This window comes from Cyprinodon variegatus, unplaced genomic scaffold (assembly GCF_000732505.1).
Source record: "Cyprinodon variegatus isolate N-32 unplaced genomic scaffold, C_variegatus-1.0 Scaffold246, whole genome shotgun sequence".
NCBI classification, from domain to species: domain Eukaryota; kingdom Metazoa; phylum Chordata; class Actinopteri; order Cyprinodontiformes; family Cyprinodontidae; genus Cyprinodon; species Cyprinodon variegatus.
The window spans coordinates 114,697-132,897 of record NW_015150699.1 but is presented as its reverse complement, the minus strand read 5'-3'; the positions used below and the strand labels follow the sequence as shown (position 1 = coordinate 132,897).

The 18,201-nt window shown below is 36.5% G+C and overlaps 2 protein-coding genes across 2 annotated transcripts in view; one reads left to right on the top strand and one right to left on the bottom strand.

Moving 5' to 3' along the window:
* The window catches only part of psme4 (proteasome activator subunit 4), a 28,591-nt gene extending 13,913 nt beyond the window's left edge, over nt 1-14,678 (bottom strand). Inside the window, exons 1-17 of the mRNA XM_015381995.1 lie at nt 14,057-14,678; nt 11,310-11,450; nt 11,087-11,203; nt 8,730-8,774; nt 6,718-6,867; nt 6,079-6,142; nt 5,913-5,987; nt 5,421-5,543; nt 5,238-5,330; nt 3,026-3,291; nt 2,747-2,933; nt 2,554-2,643; nt 2,399-2,463; nt 1,911-2,061; nt 394-492; nt 233-302; nt 65-132 (exon numbers count right to left, since the gene is read on the bottom strand). Coding sequence (XP_015237481.1) covers nt 65-132; nt 233-302; nt 394-492; nt 1,911-2,061; nt 2,399-2,463; nt 2,554-2,643; nt 2,747-2,933; nt 3,026-3,291; nt 5,238-5,330; nt 5,421-5,543; nt 5,913-5,987; nt 6,079-6,142; nt 6,718-6,867; nt 8,730-8,774; nt 11,087-11,203; nt 11,310-11,450; nt 14,057-14,253 — 2,001 coding nt within the window. The 5' untranslated portion in view covers nt 14,254-14,678. The remainder of the gene's footprint in view (nt 1-64; nt 133-232; nt 303-393; nt 493-1,910; nt 2,062-2,398; nt 2,464-2,553; nt 2,644-2,746; nt 2,934-3,025; nt 3,292-5,237; nt 5,331-5,420; nt 5,544-5,912; nt 5,988-6,078; nt 6,143-6,717; nt 6,868-8,729; nt 8,775-11,086; nt 11,204-11,309; nt 11,451-14,056) is intronic.
* A 1,177-nt stretch (nt 14,679-15,855) lies between these two features.
* wdr27 (WD repeat domain 27) overlaps nt 15,856-18,201 on the top strand; it is a 61,341-nt gene continuing 58,995 nt past the window's right edge. The window contains 7 exon segments of the mRNA XM_015381985.1: nt 15,856-16,077; nt 16,221-16,362; nt 16,584-16,708; nt 17,041-17,154; nt 17,340-17,391; nt 17,727-17,797; nt 17,880-17,994. Of these exon segments, the coding sequence (XP_015237471.1) occupies nt 15,934-16,077; nt 16,221-16,362; nt 16,584-16,708; nt 17,041-17,154; nt 17,340-17,391; nt 17,727-17,797; nt 17,880-17,994 (763 nt within the window). The 5' untranslated portion in view covers nt 15,856-15,933.

The window sequence follows — 18,201 nt, the reverse complement described above, 5'->3', positions numbered from 1 at the left end:
ACAACTGTTGCAACAAAGCATTTTAAATAAAAAGTAAAATGTGGAGTTAAGTGAGTTAATTTACTTCAGAAAGCAGCTGGAGATTCCATAAAAGCTCCTTATCAAGTTCTTCCTCATTCAACACTTCCTCATCTGTTTAAAAAAAGACTGATCAGTCAAACAACATGGAACTAATGGAGAAATAAAAGGTACTGTTATCTTTACACCCTGTCAGGGTATTTTATGGACTTACTGGCAGCTATCTGGTTTATGGCGTTGCAGCAGTGTGGCACAAACAACTTGAGCGACTCTGCAGGGTGACACTGAAAGCAGAAATGAAGAAGCTCTTTATGAAGAATCAACCCAAGTAAAGATGCTTTTGCTACACGGAGGGTGTTAATCAGTCAAACCTACCTTGGCAGCAGCTCGACACATGTCAGCCACCATTCTTCCTGCTACACGCGTCTCAAAGATGTTGGTGGTTGCAAAATTGAAAACCTTTTCCAAAGCCACCTGTAAATAAAGAGGGGGGATTTAAGTTTAAGCACAGCACAAGAACTTACATTCATAAAGAATACTGGGCTTTATATTTAAGAATTTTTTAGGAATGTTGACATTTTATTCAAACTGAGGCTGATTTTAAATTCAAATTTTGAAGAAGATATTGTGTCCTGAACAATACCTCTAATATCTATGAAAGCTGAGGCCAAAGAAAGAAGGAAAAATAAAAAGATGTGACTGAATCATTCTAGATGTAAGCAGGTAAAAATAAGGCACTATCAATTGATTCAACTACAGCTGACATCTGAATATAATATAGAACAGGAACCATTATCATCTTGTCGTGCCAAGATGATGATGATGATTCAAGCTGCAGGAGATACTCCACAAATAACTATCTGGTGGGGAGGAGAAATAAGTGCATGAGAAAAATGACACCTGGAGACTGATTTTTAATCTTAGCATAGACTTTAACAAATATAAAATGTTTTAAGTTGCACAGAGCTTTTAGGAAATTAACTTCCTAAAATGATATTGCAACAGCACAGACCAAGCTGCTGAAATTCCCGTAGAACCAGGGCAGCAGATTTAGCCTCAAACCAGCTTCCAGCTGACAAAACACCTTCTGCCACCAGGCTTTAGGTAAAGCGCTACAGCATGTATAAGCAGTGACAAGGTGGATTCCTGTATAGTCGCTGGCAGGTCAGCCATGAAATGGTGACAGAGGGGCAGTGTGGGAGAATATTTGCGTTTGCTCGGCAGAAAAAAAAAAAAAATCAAAGAAACGTATCAGATAGATCAAATTTTATTGGTTTTCATCATTTCAAATGTTTTATCTGTGTGATATGCTTATATCAGTAAAGGATCAATGTAGAGGTCTGAGGTTCTCTCTGGTAATGTAGAAGGATGCACTGTTATCCCAGCTGGTGAAGGCTGCATTAAGGCTCAGTTATGCTTCAGTATTCACATTTGCGTCTGCAGCTTTTATACTCTATGCAGCTTTTTGAAAATGTTGGAAACAGCTGTTTTCTGCTTTTAAATGTTGTGAAGTGTTGAACTCCTCCAGTCTGTGCTTTTCATGCCCCCACCAGAGGCCTTCAACACTTCACAACATTTAGAAGTGGAAAACAGCTGTTTCCAACATTTTCAAAGCCTGTTCATATTTTCCAAGTACAACAGTGGTTGGCACTCTTCTGGGTGGTCAAGGCAGAAATAAGGGCCACCGCTCAGAGGGGCATGGTTGCTATAAGGACCTCTCACATGAATCAAACAAACCAGACTTCAAACAGAATGGTCACTCACATGCTTTACTCATAGAAGTGATCATTGGATGTGGTGACTTTTAACCAGTTTGAAGGGATGATTGTGTATGTTGGCTGTCTGCAAACTCACATGAGATAAATAAAACACTACAAGAGGGGAATCCTCACCTTGAAAATGTCCAGGGAGCACTGTGTGAGGATGGTGCTGAAGGTTGAGGAAAGTCCAAGCTCAACTAGACTCTCCAAATGAGTCATTTTCTCCGTTTCTGTTTCCTCTCGGGTTTGTTCCAGAGTGCTGCTCTCTATAAGGGCGAAGCATCTGTACAAAACAAAGCCAAAAAAAGAAACAAAATTGTTTGAATTTTGAACCTCCATGACTGCAAAGCAGTGAAACAGCTGCTTAGCTTATGAATATTGCTGTAAAAGCAACACCTAATCACTAACTTGTTTTTTCCAGACACATCTTAAGTGGTCATAACAGGCATATGAAAAAAAATAATTTCCATACATATAATAAAAATGTTTTGTTTTAATCATAGCCTATAATTTATTATTCTGTGAAAAAAAAATCATACAGTACTCTAAATAGTTAGGCAATTGTGATCAATTGCTATAAAATACCGATGTACTGGGTTCTAACATGCAGACTGCTGTACCTGTCCATGAATTGGAGCACAAAGTCTTCGAATTCAGCTGAGGCAGAACACATCTCTCTTTCCACCTAACATTAACACAAATTGTATATCAAAACACCTTTGCAATGTTCGTATAGCATTAACTATTAAATTATGAGAAGTGTGCAACAGTTTACCTCAGTTAAATCAGTTCTTTCCTGAAGGGCAGACGAACAGTCCACCAAAGGCACAAGAGTCACAAATGTAGCAATGAACTGGAATGTGATCTGCAGGAAAAAAGTGGATTTTTTTATACTACTGACCCACACTAAAGAGCAGGAGATATTAAGCAAGAAAGAAGAAAGAAGAAAAACGAGCAGTGGAGCTCACCATGCACTTGCTGAAGTCATTTGGATCCACACCCGGGAGAGCTCTCATGAGCAGGGGCAGCATGTGAGTGGGTCCCTCAGGGAAGCGCTGCCCACCTGACACCAGGCTGCGTGCTACACCAATCATGCAGCTCAGAGTGGCGGTCAGTTGATGCGGTTCAGTCAGAGTCTCCAGAGCAGGATATGTTCTATGGTTAGAAGAAAGAACAATCAGCTCCAGTTTGACATTCCATTATCAGTAGTCAGAAAACTTGCTCTCAAAATTTAGAACTAAACGTACTTTTCAAGCACAGGGGGGATGACCATCTCAGGCCGCATCAGAGCAAGGTTTTGCAGGGCCTGGGCTGCATCCAGACTGCCCGTTTTGCTGAACATGGCCAGCAGAACTGGCTGCATCATGCTCTGCACAAACTCTGTAATATCCTCCTCTGTGAGCTTATGAGTATCTGGAACTGGGGTTAGCCACGAGGGCTTTCTGTAGCGCTCCCGGTGAAGCCGGCGAACCACACTGGCGGGGAGACGTTGAAGCAGCTTCATGAGCTTCATCTGAACGTGAAAACAAGAAGACAAAAACAAATACATGACAAAGCGGAGACAGAGGCAGACGGCAGGCCTTTGTTAACAGATGAAAAAGGTATAGGGCGCCGTATGGATCATCTAGAACACAGATGACATAATAGACAAACGGACAGAAACAAAAACATTGTGAACAGTTTTATTTGGTTCATTTATATTTAAACAAAGACTGGCGACAGCTTGGAAAGAAAATAAACCAGAGGTGGATAGTAAAGAAAGTAATAAGCCTGTACAGAGATTGGTTTTAACCATTTATATTTCCAGCTCTACAAAACAGACCAGGGCTACGAACCTGGTTTATAGGCTGGGATTTTACTCTATGGATCTGGATTATCCTCCTTTGCAAAAAAGTATAAGTGTTCCCCAAAGGACATATAGCCAATACCAATGATACATATAGTAAATGTATGCACATTTCTATTTCTTAGTTTCGACATTGTGTTTAAAGGCAATATCAAAAACTGTAGCTAAATAGGGGAAGATTTTACATAGGAAAAAGCTGGGGCCTCAAACAGACAGAACTCCTCTCTGCAAAGTAAAAGGTTTGTGTTTAAAAGCAAGTTGCTGTCTGTGTAACTTCATAACTTGTGTAAGGTATCCTGAAAACAGAAAGGCATGTAGCCGTGGTGCCAATGACCTTTAATAACACTGCTGCCGTCTCACTCACGTGTCCTGTGTCCTCTTATTTATGAGCTAGCTACTGATGTAAACCTTGACGGTAAACAGGACCTGGGGCCCTACAAGAGGAGGATGATACAGCCAGTCATTCTTCCATAAGGCAAGAAGCCAAAACAAATAACTGGAATAACTAAATTAAAATGCTGTTTCATAATCATGACTTGTGCTCTCTTATTTGTTTAAAAATACATCTTTTTTTTATATATATATATATATATATATATATAAAACAGCTTCTGAATACTATAAATGAATTGTAAAAATCTATTTGAATTCGTCTTAGAACAATATGAACATATAGATTTTGACTCATTAAAAGACAACTGAAAATGCCGTTTCTTATTCTATTAGGAAACCTTTCAAAGAGGTTAAGGACAGCTTTATACAGCTTATTTAAAATGATACCCTTAAACAGCCTGTTCCACTCACTACACTTACAATACAGCAAACTAGTAATTAAAGTTCACCTTTATATGATTCAAACTCGGTATGAATCCTGCTGTTCTGTGAAGGCCTTAGAGGTTATACTCTAAACAATTAATGCCTGCTTTCAAAATGTATTACAAACTGACAGAGCATCTAACTAACCTACCCATACATGGCAGTCCAAATAACCTGACTAGATGGGAAAGAAACGCATCGATCACAGAGGAAGCCAAGAGTGAATCTAAGTGGAAGAAAAAGAGCAGTAGAGAAGAAGCTGTGGGTGCACAAAACCCTATGTCAAGAGAGCAGATTGAGGAACTCTGGCTTGTGAAAGAGCTTCGTTTTCTACAGCGAATGCAATCATAAACTTTGTTCATATAAAATGTGAAAATTTAGACAAACACAGAGCTTTTCCTTTAATTTGCTTTCTGATTTTCATGGCTGGATGGCCTGGTTCCCATTTTCCACACATCCATTCATCAATGCACATCATAGTCAGAGGGAAACTGACCCAGGAGTGCGCGTCAGGGAGCTTAGTGCAAACAGCACAGCAGTGTACATGTCACTTCCTGTCTGAAAAGCCCTTTAAGGTGGAAGGAAATATTGGCAGAACAACATTTATTGTAATAGAAATATCCTGTTGTTTGCAAAGGTTGGCAACAACAAAGCAACAGCTGAAGAAAACCCATAAAAAGTCACCTGTAAGATGACAAAATAGTAAGAGTTCAGTAAAGTGATGAGAATCGCTGTGTTTAAGCATGTATAAGGCGTCTGGTTTTGCACCAACTGATGAAAAATAAAGTCTGACTCACCAACCAACGGCCATGGTTTGATGGGTGAAAGAAGGATGTGATGCTGTTGAAAAGGCCAGTGAGCTGCGCTTGGGTCTGTTTGCTGGGTCCTCCCTGAAATGATTACAGTGAAGATCAGCTTAACACAGTACAAAATGAATACTTTGTGTTTGATAAGATAAAAAAAAAAAATTGGGATCTAACCAGGAGAGATGAAACCCAAAGCACCACATGGCTGATATCGTAGGCATTTGTGACGTATCGTGGTACCATCATCTGACTGGTCCCTACAGGAAGGTTTAAACTCCTCAGAACCCTAGTAAAAATCTGAAATATTTGATGGGAAGAAAAACAGGATTTAATATATCTGGTACATTATTTTGATGCATACTTGTTTATTGCAACACAAATGAAAAACACATGAAATATCTGGACTCAATGGCTAAGACATATCAATGTCCATCGGCAGCACAAACTGGTACCACAAACGTAACAAACATGATGCAAGTTACTCCCCCTCAGTCGGGGAGAAAGTTCAAGAGAGAAACTCGATAGTTTGCTTCTTGGACAAACAGCAAATATAGTCACATGCAAATCTTACAACAGATGTGACCATGAAACGGATTTCTCAAAACACATTCACTGTATTCTAAAGTGTAAATAAAGAAGGTGATTTAGAAAAGAAACATAACTAACCTTGGGAATGTAGGGGTCCCAGTCAATGTATCCGATGTTGTCATTGGCCAAGCGAGCAAAAAGATTGACCAGGTGCTATAAATGGGAAGAAGTCTGTGTTACTGAAAGACCGTCTAAATCAGCACTACGCCACATCTGAATCATTTACAACTGAGGAGAAACTCACAACTTCCCAGCTTGGTAGATTCTGCACAGAAACCCATAAGTTAATCAGCTCATCAAACCACAACCTGTGAACATGAATAAATGGCGGTTTAAGAGATTTTAACAGCTATGATTACAAAGACCAAAAACGCTTTAGAGTGAATTGATCATTTCATACTATAATAAATGTTTTTTGAATATTACAAATTACACAAGTCACGCAACATCAAAACTATGATGTAATGTTGATTTAACTCATTCATTTTTCCGTCAAAAAATTATTCTCCAAAACAAATAAAATATATATTTATATTTATCATCCGTCTGGTTATGAAAACAGCAGACAGGGTCTTGGGTCTATTAATGGCTCTCATCTCAATGGTTTAAAATTGGATATGGCATTTTCACACAGACACTTATTCCATTATCCTTGCCAGCCCTTAGCTGCAATCATGACGTCTGTATCAGGAGCCTTTGTAGATGGCTGACATAACTCTGACCGAGGACAGCCAGCACGTCTTTCTTTATTCATTCACTCTTTTTCTCTTCTGATTCAAAATATATTAACTGGTTCTTTGAAATGAAAAACGAAACAGGTTTCAGACAAGAACAATATCTTGATTATCCCTTTAGAAAGTAGGAGTGATGAGAATCTCCTTACTTAAACCCCTTATGATGCAGCTCAGGAGGCAGAGTTGTGGGTAAGAAAAGCTCAAAGTAGCTGATTGCTCTCTGCATGGTGACATCGAAGGGACAAAGGAGAGGCCTCCACTCATCTAGCATCTCCTGAGTAGCAGTCTCTGAAAAGTACCTTTATAAAGAACAGAAATTAAAGTCAGAATTATTTTTTTAAACTGTATACATATATATAAAAAAAAATGGTTGACAACAGAAGCATGATTAAAATGTTAGGATTGAGATCTTATATTAAACACTTTTTTTTTTTCCAAATATTAACACAAATAGATGTACAATATTTAAAAAGCACCAGGAAAGTGTTATGAATAAACTTAAAAGTTGGTACCCGTAATGGTCCATTTTATAATGAGCTGCATACAGAGCCACCAGAAAGTAGGTTCATAGCGGTCACTTTGTCATGATTTGGCAATGCTTATACTTCAATAAATTTCACTTTTTTTTCACCTCTAAAATCTTCATAAGATACTGATAGGATTCAGATTTCAGAATTATTCTAAGCAATGACTGAATATCATGTGTAAGTATCTCTGGCAGCAATCACAACCTTGATGAGGCTACAGGCTTTGTACAACTGAATAAAATGTTCATTATCTTTTGGCGATCTCCTCAAACCAATGAAATTAACAGAGCAGAGTTGGTAGACTGTAACTCTAAGGTCTTTCTAGAGATGTTAAAATGGCTTCTGGTCTAGGAACTGGCTGGGTCGCTCAAGGACAGACTGAAGCCACTTCATCATGTTGTCTGTGTCCGTTGGGTCAGCGTCATGTTGGAAGATTAACCCTCACCCTAGTCTACCTTGCAGAGCATTTAGGAGCAGCTTTTCTGAAAGAATCTTTATATTAGGCTTTAGCAATCATACCCTCCTCTATGTGCAAGTATATTGCTGCTACCACCACCACCATATTAAGATTATAGATCATGTTTGCCTAATGTTAAGCTGTGTTTTTGCCAAATACAACTCATGGTATTTCGGCCAAAAAGTTATGTTTTTGTTTTGTGAAATTAGAGAACTTTGCTTCAGCGAGTTTATTTCTTCTTAATTAGAGAGATCAGTCGGATGTTAAAAATCCATGGAGTGTTTTTGGAGCCTACGCTGCTGTTCAGGATGTAGCCGTGTTTTTTTGATACGCTCTACATTTGTGTCTTGACAGAATCTCGTCCAATAGGTCACAAAAAAATTCCTGTGACATCTTCCTTAGCTTCTACTTTGATGTGAATTCAGCCATGAGACCTGTTAGAGGTAGCCCTGAGAAAACTGAGAGGATTCTAATCAAATTGTGGAAATCAGAGACGGGTGATCTCAACCATCAAAGCAAATGGTATAAATGTTTGATTTCTCTTTTTTTGTATAAAAAAATATAAGAAATAATGTTTTCCTTGATCTGTATGGATATGTTAATCGACAGAGTTTTTCAAGGCAAAGAAAAGTGGAAAAATCAGTGTGAACACTTTCTGGTGATTCTGTAGAACAAACTAAGCCATAGTGCAGCAGATGCCCAGTATGTTTCCAGTTGCATTATGTGTGCATGAAAAAAAAATGGACATGTGCTTTAATAAAACTGCAGCTTCTGATGTTTCAGTTCAGTATGTGGTTTCACGGTATAACATTACTTAGCCTTTATGGTGACGTCTCTTCCACTTAATCATAACTACACTGATAATTTCAACATCTTTCTAGAACTACTGCTGTTCTCAAGAGTCTGACCAACAGCTCACAGCAAAAAGACTCCCTCTTCTATCAGTAACAGGAACTCTAACTGAAGACAGAATTAGGTGAGTTAATAGGCTTATCGTCCTCCTGTAATGCAAACTAAGGTACCAGTCCTACAACTAGCCTAAGAAACCTGCGTGGACACAGCTCTGGTATTGCTGCTGACGACAAAACCAACAAGGTGTGAGACTAAATCCTTAAAATACCATTAATATGTCATATTAAATAAATGGCATAACATGAAGATGTTAGAATGTACTTACGGCCTGCAGTTTTTCACCAGTGTTTTTAACACGTTTTCCACTGAGCTATAATTAAAGAAAACAAGAAGATTTTAATAATTTGTCACAGTAACTTTAGCATTAGTAAAGCTATCACCACACAAATGCAATCCACTTCTTATTCCATGCACAAAAAGAATAAATGTAAATCTCTTTACATCTAATAAAGTATTTTAGAATCAAAGTATTAATGGAAATGTAATGAAACCAATTCAAAAATATAGCCTACTGATGTTTATCATCATATAACTGTTATAGCATTTTATAGCAGAATGCTCACATGATTGGGGGTGAGGGAGCTGTTTGATAACATTTAAATAATGTTCTTTATTCTGATAGCGACCCCTCTAAAGCTATTTATAAAACCATTAGTATTCGAACAGAATCATAATATTTTGGCAATATCAAACCATATACTGCAAAAACAGGGATAAAAGAATGTAGATTCAAGCTAAAGCGCTACTCGACCACTTCAGTGGTTATTCTAAACTAAACAATGTGGCTCACTTTCTGACAGCTGCAGTCTCAGAGTCAATTGAGTGGAAGGGATAAGAGCCTCGGCTACTAATCAGGTGCGGCACATGTTGTTTAGTGAAGCAGAGATAGCAAAATTCACTGCAAGCCAGCAGAGCATATATGCCACGATAGAACACAGGGAATCAGCATGTGTTTCAATTAAAATAACACCAATGGTTAAGTTATGGTATCTCTAGATATGCATCGATCAATCACCCAAAGATCAGAATCAATTCTTCCTTGATTGGCTGTAATGAGATGGGGGAAAAGAAAAAAAAAAAAACTTGGAAAGATTCTTAATCTCCCTTTTTATTCAGTGCTCCTTTAAAGGACTTTAAAATCTACCAGAAAAATAGAAGGAATCCTTAAAAATAACCTTAAAGTTCTGTAAAAGGTCTATATAGAGGACAGAAGAAAATGTTAGCAGCAGTGCGACAGTCTCCACTATGAGTGAAATGTTAACATTGATGTTTCTTTTACTATAAAACTGCAAATGGGTTGCCCTTTTTTTGTTTTTACATGCGTCAACCAAATAAAAAAAAAAAAAACAACATCCAGCCATCTGAAAACAAAATAAGAAAAAGAAAGAAAACACAAAGAAGCATTATCCTTACCACCTCTGAATCAGTTTTAACATTATGAGTTTAGTAGAAGAACGGAGGCATGGAGAACTGGATGTAAAAGAAGACAAAGGCATAAAGAACAATTTGAACACATGAAAAAGAGCCAATTGCAAAAAAAACATCAAGTGATTAGTAATTTTTTTTTTTGTAGATTAGAGTGAGTTAGTGTTTCTGAAAGGTATTAACAAGCAACCAACCAAAGCAGCTTGCTTTCTCAGTAGTTTCTCATCATCATTCAATGTTCACATAGCACCATAAGAGAGCACCTCGCACTGCTTGACAAAGAGCATATTTAAAGAATATTTCAAAAGAGAATGAAAGGTAAAAAAAGGAAATGCTAAATCCAAGGTTTATTGTAAAATCTGATCGCAGTATGACTAAATTAAGAAAACAATCCAATTGCTGCTATTCATTAAGCAAATTACTGAAAATAATTGTTTTTGATTCATATCAAAGTCCTAATAATAAACGCAGGTATATAAAGATTAGTTTAAACTTAACAAGTAAGCACTTTGACCAAAGGAGTTCAGTTAATTTAAAAACAAACTGAACTGTAAGTTAAACCCACCTTTTAAAGCAAATGTGGTTTCTATTACAATGGCACGCTGAGATATTTGCCTAGTAATGAGGGCGAACATAGGGAACATGACTGTTGAAAGCTTTACAATTGGAACATATAAAGGAAATTTTAGTAATGTCATATTGAGTCATAGCATACATACATACACCGTCGTATAAAGTGGATAAGAATGTGAGGTTCTGCTTTTTAAAGCTATAGATAAGGTTCAACAAAGACATAATTGATACAGCAAGGAAGTTAATGGTCTATTTTCTGTTCTAACTACTATCTAATAAAAGTGGTCCATTTCTAAAAACAAATACAGCCTCGATTTACAAAATACATGAGTAGTAGTAACATACGTTAAACTTTTAACAAAAGACTCTTACTGTGCTGCAGCCTAATCCCAGTAAAGCTGCTCTAATACAAATGTTTGATGTTTTCATGCACTGCAACATGTATGGAGCTGTGTTTTTTAATTGATAAAAAAAAACATATAGTAATAATAAGTAGAGCACTTTAAACTTTCTGAGATGCTGAAAATCAGATTACACTTTGAAAAGCAACCCTTGCCAATTAGGACACATTAAAGGTCAGGGTTTTATAAATAATAAATGATGATCCATTAAAGAACTGCATACTTGGGAAACCAGTTAAGACCCAGATGTTCTGTCTTTGAGAAGAGAATCCTTTCATGCAGCTCATACAGTGGCCTCCATGGCAGCTCGAGGTCCTCCCTCGACAGCAGTTCTTTTTTTCTGTTGGATTATTGAAACAATCATGAGAATACTAATAAATGTCCAAAAACATTGTTAGTTAAGAGAGTGTCAAGTTTATTTTGCACATCTCTACATCCATTCTTACTTGAGAAGATTAATAAGAAGGCGAGCAAGGCCTTGCATCATGCTGATCTCCAGTCTAGGGATCGTCACTAGCTCATACAGCAACTTGATGAACAGCACGTGGTCCTCTTTGCTGAACTTCCGTCCATACAGTCTCATGTACCTAAATAGAGTAAAGATTAGGAGTGATTACTGCCAGGTAACATACATGTAAACGCCTATTAAAGAACTAATAGCAGCATCCTACAATAAATTGTATGATCATGAAAAAAAATTATATATATGCAAAAAACATCCAAATAAAATAATAAAGATTTTACTATTATTATTATTTCAAATGAGCCACTTAAAAAACCAACTGAGAGCTTTAGGAAAGAAGAAAAAAAAAGCTGCCAAATGACGCTTGTGATAGCTTGTGATACAGCTAATAGGCAAATGTTAACTATAAAAAAACCAACGGACCAAAAAAACCAAACATTTTTTTATTATCCTTTATCATGTAGAAACATAAAAAAAAACAATAAATCTAAACCGCTTAAATGTTCCCTATACCACCCTTTTGGTTTAGTTCATTATTATGATTTTTTTCTCCATTACTATATGGCACAGAATAACACAGTGCCCCCCAACCTATTGGTGTGCACTGATGGCTAAAAGAGGGCAATATTATCAGTCATAATAAACTACAGATGTCTCATTAACATATCAGAAATCAGGAGATGACTATCAGAATATATCCCTGTGCATTTAAAGTCTCCAATAAAAGAGAGTTGATACAAACAATACCCTTCTATTGGCTTTGGTTTAAAGTTAATGTACTTATTTGTTGATAATAAATAGGTCAGTTGGTCTAATATCTGCCGTTGCTGACTGTTGTTCTTTGAGTAATGTAACTTCGATACTAAAACATAAAGTATATGTGAATAATGATGATGTTGTATTGGGTCAATATCAGTATTGGTCAGTACTCAAAGCTGCCATACCAGTATCATATCACAAAATGGAAAAGTTGTATGGAGACATCCCTACAATAAACACAAGAAGATTTTGTGAAAACTAAAGGAGAAGAACCCCAAGGTAAAGCTGTTTAACAATTGCAGCTATTGAACAGCATGTCTGATGAGCCTCACTCCCTGAGGGTGAACCTAAGTACCAGCAAGTTTCAGCTGGGTATACTTATGTTGGTCTGTAAAAAGTAGAGGAAGAAGTAAAACTACAGCATGTCTGAAAATAAACACGAGTATATATCTATATATATATACTCCTGATCATGCCTGTTTCAAAATTTTGATAAAAAAGGCAAATATAAAAGATAGGGTTGAAGCAATTAATAGGGTTAATCGATTAATTAAAACTAATTTAGTTATAAATCAAGAATGTGAACAAGAGTAAACAAACTCTTTAAAAAATATATTATTTTCTAAAAGAGGAAATCACTCGGAGTAGAAATTAAATGAAAAACTGGGCAAAATATGAAAATTTTCCATTTAAAGTGAAACACTTTGTGAATAAATATGTTTTATGGAGAATTCTTCAAGTGGCAGTTTTTACTTCATCTGATTCAAATCTGGAAAATAAATAAATATCCTCCTATTAAGATATTATTTAAATTATACACTTTTTTTTCAAATATTAACAAAAATAGATGTACAATATTTAACAAGCACCAAGAAAGTGTTATGAATAAAGTTAAATTTTGATACCCGTTATGGTCCATTTTCTAATGAGCTGCATACAGAGCCACCAGAAAGTAGGTTCAGACTTTGTCCTGATTTGGCAATGCTTAAATGTATTAAGTACATTTTTCTTCCTGATTGTTGAATGGGAGGGAAAAGCATATATTATTAGATTAATCTATTAACTGGAAAAACAAACAAGAAAACAGATTATTTGGTTACAAAATAATCCACAGCTGCAGCCCTAGACAGAAAAAATAATAATAAACATTATTTTCAGTTATAACTATAGGGTAAGTGGTGGTTTACTGTTAGAAACATAGTATATACTTTTTTTGTTGTTTGTTTTAATATTTACACTGAAGCTTTCAAGGTTGTACCATGACATAAAAATAACAAATCACTAAATTAGTGTATTCCTAATAAAACAAATTAATTAACAAACAGGTAAGAAACAATTAGAACCGTATGGATACTTAGCAAATTACTGTTTTCATAAAACTGATTGCGAAACTACTGATATTTAATAAAGCAGCAAGATGTCGTCGTCCCCATCATGACTCTGCAAATTAAAAGCTTCGTTTATTTTGATAGAAAAGCTGGGCGGAAGTGCCAAAGGAAACGCAACAAAATCACATTTTATAGGATAAGGCTCATCTGTATCGATGAGTTAGAAAATAAAAAAGAAGAAATAAAAGAGCTAAAGCTTAGGAAAAACACTGCTAAAACTACCATGACCTGGTACTGCTAGTCTGGGTCACGCATTGTGTGTAACAGTCCCGACCCAGATTATGAAACCGATAAGTATCCTAATCAGCACATAAACACTACTTTACTGGCGATTCACCATTGTGTATTATTTTGTGTGTCATAACAACAACAAAAAACATGCTACAAAGCGAGTATTTCTATTAAAGTTTTGTTAAAATGTATAATAAAAGTTTAAACCAAACAAAACTCTTATTTTCTATATAAACATTTACATACAATCATATACAAAAGATCTATTGTTTTTTTATGTCAAAAAACCTCACGCTTTCTCATTTATTCAATGAGGAATAAATAGCACTGATGGCAGATTAGCGGTACTTACGTTGAAAGTTTTCTTGTCCAAAATAGCACACCGGGCCATATCTCTCTCAGCTGTACAGCTCGGCCCAAGTTCCCCTTTATTCTGCTCAAAATCTCGCTGGATTCATCATCTAGCCTATCCGCGTATGGTAAAAGTTTGTTGTATACAATGTCTTTCTGAGGAATAAAACCCAATGTGTCCGACTGTGCCTTTTTCATATTACTTCAAACCGGCTAGCTTCGTTATGCTAGCTATTTATTTCCACTTCGGTCAGGCTAACGGGGCACGTTTTGTCTGCTACCCGGTTCAAATAACGGCTACCCGAGTAGCTACTTTCCCGGCTGAAAAGTGAGGTTAATGTGGCCCGCACAGTACCAAGTTAGGAGACGCTAGCTTGAAATTTATCCAAGTTACACTCACTCCTTTGAAAAAAACAACACTCCCGACGTCATTTAAAAAAAGGAAATGTATGTTACCGGAAAACGTAACGTTAAGAAAAATAAAAACTCATTATGACCGGTATTATTCTCGTTCAAGCAACGTAATTCCAAGATATTATGCTAACAGTCTAGCTAAAGTTAGCTCTGTACTACAAAAGCACTGTCATAGCCCAAGGTCTGTCAACGTCAACTGATTCATCCAACTGCTGCAAAGCTCACTGCAGACGATGATGGCTAGCTACCGGTGTTCCGTCGAAAAAAGCGCCCCGGCAGGTAAAGGAAAGCTGAGTTCATTAAAAGTCAGTGCAGGGGTCAGAGTTTGCTATAAAGCTTTTCATTTCAAACAGATATATAATTGCGTCAATAAATAGTTACTTTACGAATAATAAATAACATTTACAATACATGTTTTTATTATTTCCTCTATAATTTATTTAAGGTACATATTAAGCGGTAATATTGTATTTTCCTTCGTATTTGATTACTAAATATCAGTTCTTTTCTAGTTAATAACCACAATTAAAAAGGCGCAACTTGTTTCTTTATTACAACTTCGCTCAAAATGACCTGTCTTTTCTACAACGACGAGGTGCTCATTTCAGGCTGATTACTTTTTCAGCACAACACCTGCTGGCCCGGCGCCGGCTACGCAGTGCATGCGTCATATCCGCCTGCTCCCACGCGAACTACGCTTCCCAGAACTCCCCTCTCAAGTCAAGCTTATTAATTAATGCCCTTTAGTCCATTCAAACAGGATGATCTACTTAGTGGTGTGTCCTTTGATGTTTTTTTTTTTCTGAGCTACAAGATGAATTTTTTTCTAGTTTTATAGTTTTTTTTTTTCTTCAGTTGTGGGGGCAGTCAAAAGATACAACTAACACGAAATATAAGAGTTTAGGTGTCTGTACGACAAGTGAAACCTCCAACCAACCGGAAAAACACTTTCTATAAAAAAAAATTCATCTTTGGTCAATTTTGCGGTGCAAAGCAGCAAAAAAACAGCCGATTTTGACCACTTGCAGCCACTGGCCGCTTTAAGAAAAGCCATTGAGTGCTTATAAATGAGCAATTGCTGCCACCTTGTGGCCAAACGGGGACCCTAACGTACAGATCTTATGAAATGATGTGTCACTCGAACAGTATTTCCAATCGTTTCAAATATAGACTATAACTAAAAAGTAAAGCAAACAACGAGATAACGTAATGGCATTTATGCACTAATAGAGATTTATTAACTGTATTGAGAATTTGAAATTAACAGTTAACAAGAATGCGTAAATTTGCAGGGGATCATCTCCTGTTTTTGCACGATCTTTTGTAGCGGAAGTGTGTCTTAGCAACGCTGTTTTGTTTCCCCCCTCAACTCGTCAAACCCCTATCAAAGCAATATTGCACTTTATTTTAAATCACTTTGAACCACATAATCCGTCACTATTACACAACAAGTGGGAGGTTAAAATGATAGATGGAAAGCTGAGTTTGAGTCTGACTTGTGACAAACTCCTGATTAATCAGCAGCTCGCTTGCTGCCAGTCTTATAGTGGCATACCTCAGCATGGTAAGAATGTCCTCATTTACAGCAACAAGCAGACGCAACAAAAGGTTTGTTAAATATTATTCTTTTACATGCAATGGATCTTTTCTTGTTTCATTTAAACCACTTAACACTAATATATAACGACATAGACCTATATAGTTTTGCTTTAAGTCTAAGGAAAACTTGAATAGTTTCTTCTTATCCACAGCCCCTGGTGCTAACAGGTCACCACGATGACATCACTGCCATGACCTTTGGGAAAAAAAGCAGCCCCATTATCCTTTGTTCTGCCTCTTCTGATTATATTATCATCTGGGACATTGAAGCATGTCAGAAAAGAAGACAAGAGGGTAAAACTATTTTTTTGTGTACGATAGTTTCTACTTTGTAATCCTGTAATATGAATGCCATAGAGTATTGTTATACTAATGATTTTCTTTCCACATATGAATGTTTTACCTCACAATGTTTTCCCAAATTTGTTTAGTAATCAGCTGTTTATCACTTGGACCCTTTTGTTTCCAAACTTCCTAAATAATCAGTTTAAATAGACTTTTGGATTTGTTTGCAGGTAAACTTGCTGCTGGAACAGTGATCGGGACTTTACTGGGGAAGGTTGTACATCTCTCATTCTGTTTCTCTGATGAACGAGTGGCTGCATGCTCAGGAACAACCCTGCATGTTCTCAGTTCAAAGGTACATAATAAAATATTAAACATACAAGTAGCTATGCACAAATACCATTATTCGTGCATACCAATGCATTTAATTCTCCTCCATTAAGTATAGACCCAGTGTTAATCTCATGAACATTCTGCCAACTGGACACAGAATTTGGGCATATTAGTTCGAGAGCTATTGTCACACATAGGTAAAAACACTTATGTCCACTCAAACAAATTCTTTCTTAGTCTTAAGGGTTATATGTTGTAAATGCTGCTTGTAGACAGTTGATTTTCACATCACATAGTGTTGGAAATGCATTTTGTGGCTTCAAATCTGACTTTTGCTTTTGTCTCCTGCATCAGAGACAGGAAGTGATTCACACATTAAAGGGTCACCTTGGACCTTTAACATCTGCAGAGTTCTGTCCCTGGAACACTAATATTTTAGTCAGCACCTCAGAGGATCGAACTTTTAAGGTGCTTCTATGTCTGTCTGTCTGTCTGTCTGTCTGTCTGTCTGTCTGTCTGTCTGTCTGTCTGTGTGGGTCTATGTATGTATATACGTATGTATGCATGCATGTATGTATGCATGCATGTATGTATGTGTGCATGTATGTATGCATACAATTTTTGTTATTTGCTCTTTTCCTAATGTTTTTCAGGTTTGGGATTTAAAAACTGGAGGTGTTTTTTATCAATCCTTTGTACTCTCAGGTAAAATACATTACACTGATGACTGGAGAAAATGTATAACCGAAAATGTATAACCCAAAATGTATACACTAGAATATGATAGATAGATAGATAGATAGATAGATAGATAGATAGATAGATAGATAGATAGATAGATAGATAGATAGATAGATAGATATTTATGATGAGTTTCATTTTTTTTTTTTTTTTTTTTGATACCTTTTCCCCCTAAATAAATGAAAAAATAATTTTTTGTTTTGGTTTTTTAGAATAACCATAATTTGCTTGTTTTTGAAGCAATATGTTAGGGCATTTCAAAATGAATTAACCTAATATAACAATCTTATTTCTTGTAGGATCTCCCCTACTTAGCGTTTTATTCTTGGAGAGGGAACAGCACCTTATCACCGGCTCAACTGATGGACAGGTTAGTGATGGAGACAGATCACACCAGGACTCTCAACATTACATAGCAACCCTCCAAATGTGAAAAGACACCTGTGTTGTAGGTGTGGTGCTTTTCTTTTAATGATGACGTTAAATGCCACCTTGTGAAAAAAATGGACCTTCAGAAGATGGAGAAAAGACATGGAGAGCGCCAGGAGACTGTAAGCCATCAAGGAGGTAATACTATATAACCATATGAAATAGCCTTACAGCTATTTTCCATCTTATGACTTGTGTTTAAAGTTGTGACCACAGATTTTTAAGAAAGGGGAACAGAGAGAGTGTTCCAGCTATTACAGGAGCAACCTTTTAAACTTCCTTAGAAAAGTGCTATGTGATAACTTTACATTTAATGCACAGCAAACAAATGTTTTGCCATTAAAT